Raw genomic sequence first — 15,559 nt, 5'->3', positions numbered from 1 at the left:
TTCAAGTTATGATGGCAAGGTCTCCTACAAATTAGAAAAATTTACAACAATCTTCTAACACCTCTTACTTACGCACTAAGAGATTCATATTGCATACTATGAGTTTATAAGCTACAGTTATAAAGCTGTAGCCCTAAAAACAGAATCTGAAGACCATGCGAACATTTTATTTTGATTCTGTGTTCCTATGCAAACCATTCTACAATCAAGACACCAGCACTTTTTGTAAGATGATCTATAAAGCAATATCAGGTAATAAATATCTCAACTAATCCTTGAAAGACATGGTGCTGGTAGTTGTGACAAACAGAAATACAGAAACATCACAAAAAGAAATTAACCTTGTTTGCACATCGCCGGTCAATGTGTCAAAGCCGATTGTACATGCTTTCAATAATGTGAAATGAAATCGGTTCACATTAGAATTATTTTACCACTCCATAACACCATGAACACCAGCCCCGACAAACTTGGTTAAGACGATGGAAATGTGAAGAGTTGACAGATAGACGGGCGGACCGACGGAAGCAAGGTGAGACGAGACAGATCAAAACAGCTAACCTGACCAATACTTGTTTTAGATTTGGCAAACGAAAATTTCTACTTTTCTCCGTGAATTTGAATTGTCCTCTCATAATATCTGTTTTTTCTTTTTTGATTTTCGGAGGTCGTGCCAGACTTTATATATACATAAAATCAGAATGAGATGCATTTACGTAGTTATGTTTTTTTTCTGAGGATCCCATGCATGTAATAATGCGGTACATAATTCGGAAAAATTTTCAGGTTACAAGTAAGAAATATATAAAGACACAGAGATACAAATTATAAACTAACCTTTCGCTCGAAACAGTATTTCTACATTAAGAAAGAATGTCACCATGACTGTTTTCTTGGCCCGTGCCATGATGAAATTGTGAAAGTGATTAAGTCCGTTAGGAATGCTTTGGAAATTCGATTATCAAAGAAATTGATTATAAAAACCGCAAATACAATGTAACAATTGTTTGTACTTTAACTACTAAAACCCTATTACATTTGTCATCAAACGCAGCTCCGTGTTTGACACCTTCCTTTAAGGTATATATATATATATTACAGAACTTGAATAAATCGTAGGTCAGTTAAATGATAATAACGTTGACTCTGTTAAGGAGGTATACCTAGATTAAGGGAAATAACTCTTAAAATCATCAGTACGTTTTTGTCAGCCATTTTCATAAATATGTTCTAAGCTTCTTGGATACATAGATTATTTCCAATCTGTTTCAGGTAAATGCTTAAAATTCATTGACAAAACTTGACTTTTAAAAACGCATAACTGATTTAAAGAGTTATCTCCCTGAACGAAGGTCTACCCCCTTAAACAACTTCCGAAGCAAGGTTGTCGGCTCTCCGGACATTCCCGAAGTCCTGCGTTTTTGGCTTATTTTCTCTTATTTTCAACAACCGTGAAAGATATTGACAAATTATTTTTACTAAATTGTTAGTTGCGACATGTTGTAACTTATAAATTTTGATTGGAAGGGTGCGTAAACAATAAATGAGAGTTTTCGCCCATCTTATATTTAAAATCATGCCTAAAGTGATATAACTCATTAACCATACATAATACAGACCTAGGGTCTTTTTATTTGAGATCCTTGGTTGGTGACCTTGAAATTGAGGTCAAGGTCAAAGGTTAATAGGACATTCTAGATTTTGACCTTTGCTTTAAATTCATATTTATACATTATAAAGTCATAGGAACTGACATTTTAGATTGTTTTTTAATATTTTGATAATAAAATAGATCTTTACTTGTGGAAAGACCTTCAATTGTTCTTTGAACAATTGGTTTTTAATTTTACTTGTTTTTTTAAGTCAATCTTAAAAATCAATCTATGGAGAAGGGTCATAGTCAAAAACTAGTAAATTTTGATGTAAGCCATTACAGACATCCATATGGCCTTAACTAATGAGAAATAGTTCAAAGCCTAACATATGTTAATGCACCAGAATACATTTTAAGAATACATGGAAATCTCTACTGAGTTTTAGGTGTTTTAGGTCAAAAATGAAGAGATTATGAAATTGCATGGTCAATCTTTTTTTGATGATGTGCCATTAATTTATTATTACGATGATAAAGAGTTGAGTCACTTTTTAGCTCACCTGGCCCACAGGACCAAGTGAGCTTTTCTCATCACTTGGCGTCCTTAGTCTTCCGTCATCTGTCGTCCATTAACTTTTACAAAAAATCTTCTCCTCTGAAACTACTGGGCCAATTTAACCAAACTTGGCCACAATCATCATTTGTGTATCTAACTTAAAAGAATGTGTCAAGTGACCCGGCCAACCAACAAAGATGGCGGCCATGGCTAAAAATTGAACATAGGGGTAAAATGTAGATTTTGGCTTACAACTCTGAAACCAAAGCATGTAGAGTAAATCTGACGCCCGATCATATTGTTAATCAGGTCAAGATGTACCTGTTCTGAAATTTTCCGATGAATGGGACAACCCAGATCTATTTGCCCTGAATTTTTTAGGCCAATCAGGCAATTTGTTGTTGGGTTGCTGCCTCTGAATAGATAATTTTAAGAAATGTTTGCAGCTTTTGGTTATTATCTTGAATGTTATTATAGATAATACAAATACTACAAATAAGTCAACATGACCAAAATGGTCAAGTGACCCCTTATTAAGGAGTTATTGCTCTTTATAGTAAATTTTTAACAATTTTCTCTTCTGAGCCAAATAAAGGCAACAGTAGTATATTGCTGTTCGAAACTCACAAATTGACTGAGAAAGTAAACAAATCCTGGTTACAAAATAAAACTGAGGGAAACGCATCAAATATAAGAGAACACATTGTGTAACACACACAGAAACGAACTATAATATAACAAAGGCCATTTTCCTGATTTGGTACAGGACATTTTAAGAAAAGAAATGGTGGGTTGAACCTGGTTTTGTGGCATGCCAAACAACCCTGCTTTAATGACAATGTTCATTATAGATAGAGATAATTGTAAGCAGCAAGAATTTTCATTAACGTAAGATCTACAAACACATCACCAAAACACAATTTTTGTCATGAATCCATTTGTGTCCTTTGTTTAATATGCACATAGACCAAGGTGAGCGACACAGGCTCGTTAGAGTCTTTTATTTAGATGCTACAAGCAACTGGCTAACTATATTTGGATAGTTTAAATTTGACATTTCGGTGCTTTAATAGCTACTTAGGCGGTATGGGTTTTGGTGATTGTTGAAGGCCGTACTGTGACAAATAGCTGTTACTCTGTGTCATTTGGTCTCTTTAAGAGTAGACAAATTAAGTTGCAAGCATAAAACATCTTCCTACTAAGCAATATTGCCGTAAGATATCAACAATCATATAAATTGTTCCATATAAATTTTAAGTAATGCAGGTATGCAGCTTGTTTATAAATTCACCATATGTAGACACTTATTTCATGATAACGAAACACCGTATCGGTGGTCACTTGGTAGCGTGTTTGTCTAGGGATCGTGTGTTCAAATCATGGCTGTCAAAGACTGTGAAATAGATGTTTGAGGCTTCTCAACTTAGCACGTAGCATTAAGGGAAAAGAGCAAAGACTGTTCTGCTTGGAGTCAGATTGAACTAGCACGTTGATAATTAGCCTCAGTATAAGTGTCTAGTACAAATCAAGGTAAATAATCATTTCACATTATTATGTTCTCGTCTTGAATGTTGGACGTTGAGTAACCATACTTTTTTTTTTATCATTGAACAAAACATATGGGACGAGAACTGTCATTTGAGACAGATAATTTGAGATTTTTTGGTTGAACTAGTTTTGATTGATTGACAATAAGTGTTTAACGTCCAGCGATGAATATTACACATATATATCTATATATATAAATATGTTCCGGATCATACGAGTATGGTCGTGACCGTATGGTTATATACTGATATAGTCGGGATCATTAACAAGTTTACAGTAAATACTTTTAAAATTTTGATAAGGTATAACATTTTAGTTGCCATGTTATTATAAAAGATGGTATCAAAGGTCATTTTATTATATAATAATGATAAAAGATAAATTGAATAAAAATAAGCAGTTTCAAGATATTCTTGTATGACATTATTAAGATTGCATCTTTTAATATGTTGTTCTATAAGTATTGTTTGTTTTGATTTGCTTATGTAAAGGGTTGTTTGAATTCTAAAGTAACTTTTAATGAATTTTTCAATTTCAAAATTCCACATTTTTTTTTTAAATGACCCATAAGTATAGCTTTGAAATAAAAGTAAAATTGAGAATGGAAATGGGGAATGTGTCAAAGAGACAACAACTCGACAGGTCTTCAATGCAGCGAGAAATTCGATCCCACACCCGGAGGCGTCCCTCAGCTGGCCCCCATACAAATAATAATTATATATACTAGTTCAGTGATAATGAATGTCATACTTAACTCCAAATTATACACAAGAATACTAAAATTAAAAATGATACAAGACTAACAAAGGCCAGAAGCTCCTGACTTCGGACAGGTGCAAAAATGCAGCGGGGTTTAACATGTTTATGAGATCTCAGCCCTCCCCCTTACCTGTAGCCAATGTAGAAAAGTAAACGACGAGACGCCAATTTCAATTCTGGCAAATATTGACAATAAATTTTCAATATCTTAACCTGGGGAAAAAAGCAATTAAATAATTTGAATAAGTCTTATGGTAGATTTTTTTTTGAAGCAGTCTTTTCGTTTCCACTTGCAGTTTCGACTTTATAAAGTGAATGTTTTTCTTTTCATTTTAATAATTTATTTAACTCTACATTTAATAAAATGCAAACTTGAAGAAAACCTATCGAAAAGTTACAAAAGGTAACTGAAATTTGATTAACTTGAATCGTATATTAATTGGCGTCAATTCATTTCTATTTTCTTTTTGGGTCTTTGGTGTAAACCCCCAAAAAGTAGTTCCGACAACAAAGAGTAGTGTCCCTTTGAACGCTTGTAGATTACGATAGAAACTGGCAGTTTCTATATCGTGACGTCACAATACAAAATAGCAAGTCCGCATAAACGATCAGTGACGCAGAAAATAAAAAATACCGGTGACGGCAAGGATTGATTGCCGAGTTTATGAGCTTCAGTCCTTGCTTGGAAGTTGCCCCCTTAAACTGACTGTTTTATATACTTTCAATAATATGAGGCAGGCATTACCTGTGAATGGGGACGAAGTTTGTTTAAATTAATTTTTTTGTAACTTAAATATTTGTTAAAAAAAGAAACGGAAATACTGTTACGTTTCCGATTTTGGTTCTGTTGTTAGGGATTTTACTTGTGACGTTATTTAAGTTATGACGTCATGTTCGATGTGAACAAAGAAACGCAATGCATCAGGTAACGTTTATTCATACCAAAGACGAAGAATGATTAAAAATGAAATATTGGTATTGTGTTCCTTGAGTTCCTATATTTTACTAGACTAATGAAAGTCTCACGACAACAAGACCGGAAGAAGGAAGTAGAGTTATGTTCTGCGCAGATCCGGAAATTAAAAAACATGACAAAAAAAAAAATTGAACGATTTTGAGTTCATTAGTACAATGAAAAATTCGGGAAATTTTCCCGATTTTTTTTTTAATTTTTTTATTGAATTTTCTACTGTAATAGGGGACTTCGTCCCCATAATATGAGGCAGGCATTACCTGTAAATGGGGACGAAGTCTGTATGAATTATTTTTTTGTAACTTAAATATTTGTTAAAAAAAAAAGAAACGGAAATACCGTAACGTTTCCGATTTTGGTTCTGTTGTTAGGGATTTTAGTTGTGACGTTATTTAAATTATGACGTCATATGCAATGTAAACAAAGAAACGCTATCATCAGGTAACGTTTTTTCATATCAAGGAATTATTAAAAATGAAATTGGTATTGTGCGTTCCTTCCTATTTTATACTAGACTGATAAATATATATTTTACTCAAAGTTTCATACAAACGAGACCGGAAAAAGGAAGTACATTGTACATTTCTGCGCAGGTCCGGGATTTCAAAACACGACAAAAAAAAATTGAACGATTTTGAGTTCATTAGTACAATGAAAAATTCGGGAAATTTTCCCGAATTTTTTTTTTATTGAATTTTCTACTGTTATTGGGGACTTCGTCCCCATAATATGAGGCAGGCATAACCTGTGAATGGGGACGAAGTCTGTATGTATTATTTTTTTTTACCTCAAACATGTAAAATAAAGGAAACGGAAATACCGTAACGTTCCCGATTTCGGTTCTGTGGACAGGGATTTAGCTGTGACGTTGTTTAAGTTATGACGTCATATTCAATGTAAACAAAAGAAACGCTTCCGTCAGGTAACGTTTTTTTCAAATCAAACAATTATTAAAAATGAAATTGTATTGAGTTCCAATCTTATATTTTACTAGACTGATACATATAATTTTCTTTTCAAAGTCTCATGCAAACAAGACAGATTTCTGCGCAAATGCGGGGAAAACCGGAACAGGAACTAGATCTGAAAAAAAAGTTAACGATTTTGAGTTCATTAGTAGAATGAAAAATTCGGGAAATTTTCCCGATTTTTTTTTTTTTTTTTTTTATTGATTTTTCTACCGTAATTGGGGACTTTGTCCCCATATTAAAAAAGATGGAATGGTCTCTTCTGATACTTAAATAAGTTAGAAGACAACCCATGCTTTGCAAATTTTAGGGGGGCGCACGCCCGCCACGCCCCCGCCTAAATCCGCCCCTGCATGTACTTGTTTCATTTGTCTCTGCCCAAACCAAACTGAGGTTTCGTAAAAGACGTCACATTGAAAATTCAAGTTAGAATCTCATTTCGAGTTAGGGTAGGAGTACGATTAAAGAGCTAGGGCCATTTTCCCCGAAGTTATTTTCATTTGATTAAATAGGTAAATCATGTTTTAAATAGCCCGATAGATGCTTCTTTTAGTACATGAACAGACGTCACATCATCTATTTACATACCTAGAACCTACAAAAACAAGGACTGTTTTATAACTTTAAATCTTCGAATTATAGTATACGAATAAAACGTGATGTCGGGTATTCGTTAACGAAACAGCAACCAAACAACGCAGAAACATACAGATCCCATGCTGTCTTCGTCATTAGACATGTGTCTGTCTATCATGTCTATATAATATCTCTAAATGACTGCGAAAAAATATATCAGAAAAAAACCAAGATCTGCGATAAACACCATTCAAGAATGAGCACAAATACGAATTATAAAATTACTTCTAGACTTTATTTTACATTTGTTAGTATTCGCTCATTTTCATTTTTGGACTTTTTTAGTCTAACATGGTTGGCGCCCTTAAACATATTTAAGGAAGCTGGCTTGTCATGTTTTTGATTTTTTGTCAGATTTTCGGAATCCTCTGGCTTTATCCATTTAAATGCCTTGAAAAAATTTACCCGGTGACCCCCATTTTTCTTTTTGAAAATCTTTAACATGTATAATGATAAGCCATCTGTAAAAGTCTTATAAAATTTTAATTACTTTTTAACAGTTTTTGAGAACTTTAACTTGTCAATGATAAAGCTATGAAAAATCAAGAGAGAATATTTTCCCGCAAAAAATTTCAATGGCTCATATCTCGAAAACAAGCACGGTGACCTATATATTTTTTTTTGCTTTTTGGATTCCTTTATGAATTCCTTATCAATATAAACTAGTGTTTTGAAAAGTTAATTACTTTGAAACTGAGAAGCGAGCTCCCTTAATATATCTAAATCTAAGCTTACCAAGTCTAACTCGGCCTATTTCTCGACTGATAAACCAACAATGATATATGATAAGTTTTATGCAGTTTTTCAGTGTGTATTTGGTAGGTTGAATGACCATAAAAATATGTTTAGTAGAGTTTCATTATTTTGCAACTGATAACTGTCTGGATATAAATATAGGAAGATGTGGTATGAGTGCCAATGAGACAACTCTCCATCCAAGTCATAATTAATAAAAGTAAACTATTATAGATCAAAGTACAGTTATAAACACCCTATGCTATAGCAAAAGGAACATCGTCGTTTAAAAAGTAAAATTAATCATACGGAATGAAAAATCGTCTTTTTGTCGTAAATTTTAGTATAGAGTTTTCGTTTAGAAATTGAAATGTCTAAATCTAGAAAAGGACAACTACTGCTGTTTATGTTAGATTTATTTAAAGTAAGTTCTTTTGTGTTAATTTCGGAAGTATATTTAGAGAACTCTGGATTATTTAACGAAAACATATTAACCAGATAACGGTAGGTATTGTCTAGCCTTTATTTTTGCTATATTGCTATAAAAAGTCGTATCCAATCTGCAGCTTTTACGATACAAATTTTATAACCAATTCAAAACTTCAGTTGTTCAAGGTTGTATATATAAATATAAGTTTTTTTGTACTTTTGTGTAATATACAGTTGTTATCCATTCGTTTGATGTGTTTGAGCTTTTGATTTAGTCATTTAATTGCGTAGGGACTTTCCGTTTAGAATTTCCTCGAAATTCGATATTATTGTTTTTAGTACATTATTTACTTTAGACAAAATGACTATCACTATAATAACAATAATACCGAATTTCGAGGAAATTCTAAACGGAAATTATATAAATTCGGCAACTTATTTGACACAAAATTGTCATGTCCCAAAGGCATAAAAATACTTCAATACTAATTGAATTAAGTAATTATAATTAGCTAATTAAAAATTAAATTAGCGCCAGACGGTGTTCTCGTTAAATTGTTCCTTCAGGCTGTGACACTTGAATCGGGTTTTCCGGTGAGTTCAAAAATATTGGATGAAAGTGTCAACTCACATACTAGTCAATTGAATTTATAACAGAGCACTATTCTCTCATTCTGCACGAACTACATATAAACAAAGGCCGTTAACCGGTTGTCTAACATACAACACCAGACTGCAGACAAGAAGCTACGTACTGTATGACTGCAATGTTTAGGAAATGTCTACTGCTAGTGTCCTGTTTTATCAGTATCCAAACTTCGATTGCTGTAAATTATTCAGGTAAATGATCTTAGTTTTATATGTTCTTTGAGTTTTTCACAGCGACATATTTTTATTTAGTATAAAACAGTACAGCTAACAATGGTAGCAAAACAAATGCAAATGTTGAGTCATTCATGGAAGTCAGTCACATTGATAATAACGTCAAGAACAAGTATCATGAACAAAAACGTCCATGTCAGGTCGCTTATACCGAGAAAAAAAAATCAATATTTGACATTACTAGTTTTAAGGTAACATAACCATTGAATAAAGTTGGTCTTTACACCTCGATTATTATACTGACCAGGATATCCACCAAAATCGCTGAAAAATACCTGTTTTTCACTATATATATATTTGTGGACAAAACCGTCTTCACCGGCTCACATCTGTAATTATCTAAAAGTATGCGGATGCCCCCTTAGCTACATTTGAAAATATGTGTTTTTTGTTTAGAACATAAATTAATTATATGAAAATGATTTGTCGTGAGATATATATAAATATTATAAGTAAAAACTCATTGATAATATCTATGCACACTTCTTTTTCTCTGGATCTTTACACCCTTTAAAGGGTAACCATACTTTCCTATGTTGAACAGTTTCACCACCAAAAAAAATAAATGAAAAATAGATTAACAATCATAACACAACATCATTATATACACATTTACATTTTTTTTTAAACTTTTAAGTCTTTATGTGCTTTTACAAGGGAAGTATACAGGTGGTTGGTTTTTTTTAAACTTCTACATGGGAAGTTTACAGTTTTTTAAGACTTATTAAGTTAGAATTTTTTATAATTTTTACTTTGAGAAGTTTAGAATTTTTTTTGGTCTACTGATATTAAATGTGATAACATTTTTAAGGTTAAGTCATATATTTACCGAAAAATTGTGTCAAAGCATGCGGAAGAATATCTCAAAGAACGTTTTGCGATAATCCCGACAAGAACCGGTAACTCTGCACAGAAGATTGTTTTTGCGGGAAAATAATGAATGCCTACTCATATCCAATCTTTTAGAAAAATCGATTTTTTACAGAAGTGTGTCCACAATGCACTTGCACTGCACTATTATTACAAAAGTAGAATAGAATGATATACAACTGGATTAAAATTATATTTTGGCTAATTATTATATATTTAATTGATCCAACTTTTTGTGTACTATACATATGTGGATATCTATTTTTCTTCTTTTTTTTTTCTTTTTGGGCTGCTTGTTTGTTATCTATATCAACCACACTTGTAATAAAATGCATTAGTATTAAAAAAAACCAACATACTATAGATTCTTTATCTACGTATTCTTTAAGAACTTAAATAGTTCTCGTTTAACTTTTTTTTCTTTTTTTTTTTTTATCTCATTGTTTGTATTGTATTATGAAAAAATTATTGATGTTGTAATGTTTATGCCCTTTGGGGCCCATAATTGGAAATAAAAATATCTTATATACATGTAACTGTTGTATGAATATAATATATAACAACAAACGTTTAACCAGTATATATATATACTGATTTGTATCACTACAATATAATAGTTATTAAGGTGAGGTTGAATTTCCTGTCATTTATTCTTCATCCACGCACAAAATTGTCTCAGAAAAAATCTCGGTACATTAACCTCAGTTTGAAGTATAGAGGTGTGATTTTTTTCTGTGACAAGTGCTTTTGGCCATCCACAAGAACTTGCGGTCATCCGATGTTCAGTACTTCAGTACTTTGATTATCTCTGTAAAAATACATGCCCTCAGTCACACTGACTGATACAGAGGATTTTCAAACCCAGGACTAGCACATATAAATCATTAAATGTCTATCAAATTCACGAAAAGAGTAACCTTATATATATCTATCATCGTCATGCCCTGGCAAAATTACGTGATAAACCAATAGTTCGACAGTATTTACATCTTATTCACCTACATTTAACGTTGAAACTGCTTCTGGTTTTGGGGATTTAAAAAAAGTATTTTTGTATTTTGTTTCTTTTTAGTGTCTACATCCGAAGAGCCATGTCAACTTGCATTTGAAGAAGACGTGAAAAATGGGGCAAAGAAAATGGAACGAATCGACCAGGTCCTGTACATTACAATCAAGTTGACAAATTCATCACATATGCCTGATTCATTGGATCAGAACAGTGATTTATTCCACGCACGTGAATGGATACGTGTATCAGGAACACATGGAAAGGGAATCCTTCAACTACGACCAAACTACAAGATCATGTCTCTTAATATGCTGAGTCATAATACATATCACGTAGAACTAAGATTACAAACTATTCCACAGGGTTGTATGAAACAGTTTAATGTTACAGAATACGAGTTATTTCTTCGCCAATTTTTACTAAATCACACGAAAGACGACGACGAAATATGTAATGTCCACGTTGGAAATAATTCTGGTTACGCCGAATTTTATCCCGAATGTTGCGGTTATGATGAAAGAAATGAGATGAAGTGCCACCGAGTGGAAAAGAACCCATGGATGGCAGCTATAGATTACTGTACTTACCTAGTTATCGTTCTGGTTTACTTATACTGTCCATATATGATTCCGTCCTCATTGTATAATCCGGAATTAGCGGACAAGGCGTATGAACATAGTCCAGATGAACAGTTTACATTTACAGTAAAGAAAACAACATCTAAACAGTGGAACCAAAATAGTGGAAAAAATAAAAGTCTTAAAAGTGAATATATCGAAACGTCTGATCGTACGAATACACCCGTGTCATTTCAGAAGTTTCGAAAAATGAGAAAGTTTAAGAAAACATTACGTAGTCTTGACAATGACAAAGTTTATAACATCAAAGTCTCAAAGATACAGTTCAGAGTTGGCTCTGATGAACTTGTTTCTGCAAATGATGTGCCGACCGGATTCTTTAAAGCATGTTATGATGCAATAATACAGGGTGGATTGAGGGGTCAAAAAGAAATGAAAACTTGCTGTTATGCGAATATTTTCGGCTCTTTTCAAACTGTTTATCCGTGGTACAAATGCTGGCGAACATTCATGGGAATCCTTTTATCACTTGCTGTTTGCACACCATGGATAATAAGGGTAGCCTTGTTTTATGGATACGAAAATGGAATACGGGAAACAAGACAAGTAGCGGCCGAGTCTAGAAATCTGAAGATAGAATTGGAGAACAATTTAGCCTATTACGTAACTCCGTTCCATGTCTTTTTCATTGTATGCTACACACTTGTACTAGGTGTTTATTTTTTACTGGGAGTTTTAAGCATGGTACTGTTCAGGGATATTACTGCACTAGTCCAGGAAATGATGCAACGTTGTCTTGTAGATATGTTTGACGATTCTAGACGTAAAGTATTTCGTTGGTCATTGGTGGTTTTGTTGAAACCCTTGACAAAATGTGGAATTTTCGGTCTGGTGTTTGGAATTTTTTACTGGGTTCTAATTGTCCCAGTAGTGGCATTAGTATTTGCTTATTACTTATTTCCGACTGTTTATTTGACAGTGTCGTTTGTATCGTTATTTTTCAACTTTTCCACACACTTTGATTTCAAATGTGAAGCATTGCGAAAAAGATTTTGGAGAATGAATACATTTTTTGGAGATCCGTTCAGCTTTGAATTGCTTAAACCACAAGAAACAAACGAAGACGACGAAACCAACATCCACTCAAACAACAAGAAGAATATGAATAATTATCGTACTATACAATTATTATGGATATGTTTGACTGTTACCTTTCTTATAATGGTAATGTCATTTTTTATAATAAGCATTGAATGCATTATTTTTCTCATAGAGGTAGCTGTGTATACTATGATCGGACTGATTTTGAATTCTTCCCATGCTATGCAGTATATTTCAACTTTTTCATTAGCCTATTTGTATTACAATACGTGTTTTGGTGGAATAAGCAAAATCTTTCTAAAATACAACAAAGCCGTACATTCCATTTTATATAAGGAAAACAAAAAACAAGTAGATGGAGTGGCACGAGAACACTGCAAGGACCAGAAAAACACAGCATTTAAGACTGCGCTTAAATCTGGGGATCAACATGACGTTACACAATATCGTAGTAACCAGAAAACTGAAATGAGAACGGACTTCGGAATGCCAAAACTGAAAACAAACAAGATCATATTACTTTTAGACCGGCATGATAAACAATATATAACCAAGAAATTTTTCTTCGAAATTTGCAAAACTACCGATGGTCCTGGACCTCTGGTTGATCATATTATAAAAGCAGTGAGACGTTTTCTGACCATTGGAATATTCTTGGTGTTCGTAACGATTGTAGTTTTAGCCTTTGGTGAATCGTACAGTATATCTTTCTCCAATCAGCTGTTGGCCTCACTTGCCGGTGGAGTTGTACCGTTGATTTTAATCAAGGCAAATGTTCTCTTCTCGGAATCAGAAGTAATTGACGAAAAAGAACTTGTCAAAAAATATTTTTACGATGAAGATAATTCTTCATATAGTGGAGACACGAGTCTAGAAGGTGCCCATGTAACGAGGCTTGATTATTTTAAGAAAAATTTTCATGAAATTATAGAAAAGGATGAAAAATGGTGGAATATAGAGGACTTGGAAGTTGAACAGGAAGTAAATGCTGTAGAATGCATCGGAGAAATAAATACAGCAGAAATTGACTTAATAGTTTTGGAAAACGGCAACACTGGTCAAAAGACTATAGAAAAAAGTGAAGAACATCTCTTAAATGAAAATAAGATAGAGATACCCGAAAACAATGAAAAGGATAACCTTGCCAGTGGGTTACATGTTAATGATATTTGTGTAAACATGAAAGGATTGTGATCACTGTTTTGATATCTTTGTTTTATCTTTTAAACTGATATTTTATAGTTGATAGATCATTCTTACCATATACGTTTATAACTTTTACACAATTTACAAGCAATGTTTGTTTTCATAGAGAATGTTTTTTAGACTCCGTGCACATATACCGTCTCAACATAGTTTTATATATATATTTTTTAAATACAATAAGATTTAAACGTTGTGAAATAAAAAAAAATGTGTTTTATAATTTTCCGTTTAGTTATACTATTCATTGTCTTTGTTTTGACCATTGATTTTAGTATTGTGCAATAGAAATGATGAATTTAATATAAGATAAGGAGATGGTGTATGATATCCAATGAGCTAATTATCTAACAGAGTCCAAATGAAGCGGATTTAAGCAACTTAAGGTGATATTAATACACATACTTTGACCATGAGAAAACTCTATACCGTCTAGTCAGCTGTTATAGGCTTCGACATGTCAGAATGTGAAACAGTCCAAACGAAAAATAAACCATAAAAAAACAACAATGGCCTGATTAATTACAATTAACTGCAAAACAATAAGAACAACATATGTATGACGGACAACAACCCACGACAACCACTGAATGACATGCTACTGAATTGTGACGTAAAGCAAACAACAGTCAATCAATCAATTTATCACACAACTCCTGAAATAATTTATAAAATGAAGATTGAATTACAGCGATTTGTCATCCAACACTAAAATACATAGATTACTCACTAAATGATCTCCAATATTAGATTCACAAAATTGCATACTAGTATATGCCAAGCGATTATATCAGTTAAGACCATTAAATGATGATTTTAACCTTTTAAAAGAGTTACATGTACTAGTTTAACCCTGTAATAGGGACTTTTTTTGAATGACGATCATCTTTTTCTGAGCCAGGGAAATGTAAGTCGAATAATTTTGACAGTTCAGACAAGAATTTGATGCCATTGGCTTTACACTCAACATTTTCTCAGCAGTTGCAAGCAAGCACTTTTCTAAATCAATTTAGTTTTGAATCAGGATGACACCACCACAACAGTTTAGTTAACAGGGGCGGATCCAGGACTTTGGAAAGGGGGGGCGAAGTAATAAATTTTTGGGGACCTTTTTTTTTGGCCAAAAACACAACAATGGAAGCGAGGGTACAAATCAACCAAAAGGCTACGAATGAATCGGAAACGAAAATGAAGGTGTGAATAATGTTCGACACATGGAGTCATATAGGCCACACCCAGCAGGCCGGTTGCAGTCGGGCTTTGAAAAAATATTCAGCATATCAGTTCGGCGGAACAGACCTTCCGTTCAGATATGGGATTCACATGCAATCCTTCCCCCCTAAAAAAAAAAGAAAAATAAAAAAATCGCCGGTTTTTTTTACAGCGTAATAGAGTATAATTTTCTGTTGGGTGGAATTGTGACAAAGAAGTCAATACGTCCTTGCTCAATACTTTGAAGGCGTCATCCTTAGCCTAAACATGTGTTACTGTAACACCATTGTTTCCATTCTATACTGTTTATAAAAGGAAAAGAATTTTTTTCCCCATCTTTATGTTATATGATAAATCATAAAAAGAAAGAAACTTCTATTAACCATTTATAGTAAAAATACAAAATGGATCATTTAATTCATTGTAATTTTGAAATTATCAATTCCTTGACAAAGGATCATCCAAAATCAACTCCAATTTTGTCCTTTTAACTTATACTTTAAACC

General features: G+C 33.0%; 1 protein-coding gene across 1 annotated transcript; it reads left to right on the top strand.

Annotated features, from left to right (window-relative positions):
* Positions 1 to 8,790: 8,790 nt before the first annotated feature.
* On the top strand, positions 8,791 to 13,886 carry LOC139511348 (uncharacterized). The gene is made up of 2 exons (XM_071297994.1): positions 8,791 to 9,038; positions 11,023 to 13,886. The coding sequence occupies exons 1-2, from the start codon at positions 8,957 to 8,959 to the stop codon at positions 13,830 to 13,832; spliced, it is 2,892 nt and encodes a 963-aa protein (XP_071154095.1). The 5' UTR covers positions 8,791 to 8,956; the 3' UTR covers positions 13,833 to 13,886.
* The last annotated feature ends 1,673 nt before the right edge of the window (positions 13,887 to 15,559 follow it).

Source organism: Mytilus edulis, chromosome 2 (genome assembly GCF_963676685.1).
Source record: "Mytilus edulis chromosome 2, xbMytEdul2.2, whole genome shotgun sequence".
NCBI lineage: Eukaryota > Metazoa > Mollusca > Bivalvia > Mytilida > Mytilidae > Mytilus > Mytilus edulis.
This window is presented reverse-complemented; position numbering and strand designations above follow the sequence as displayed.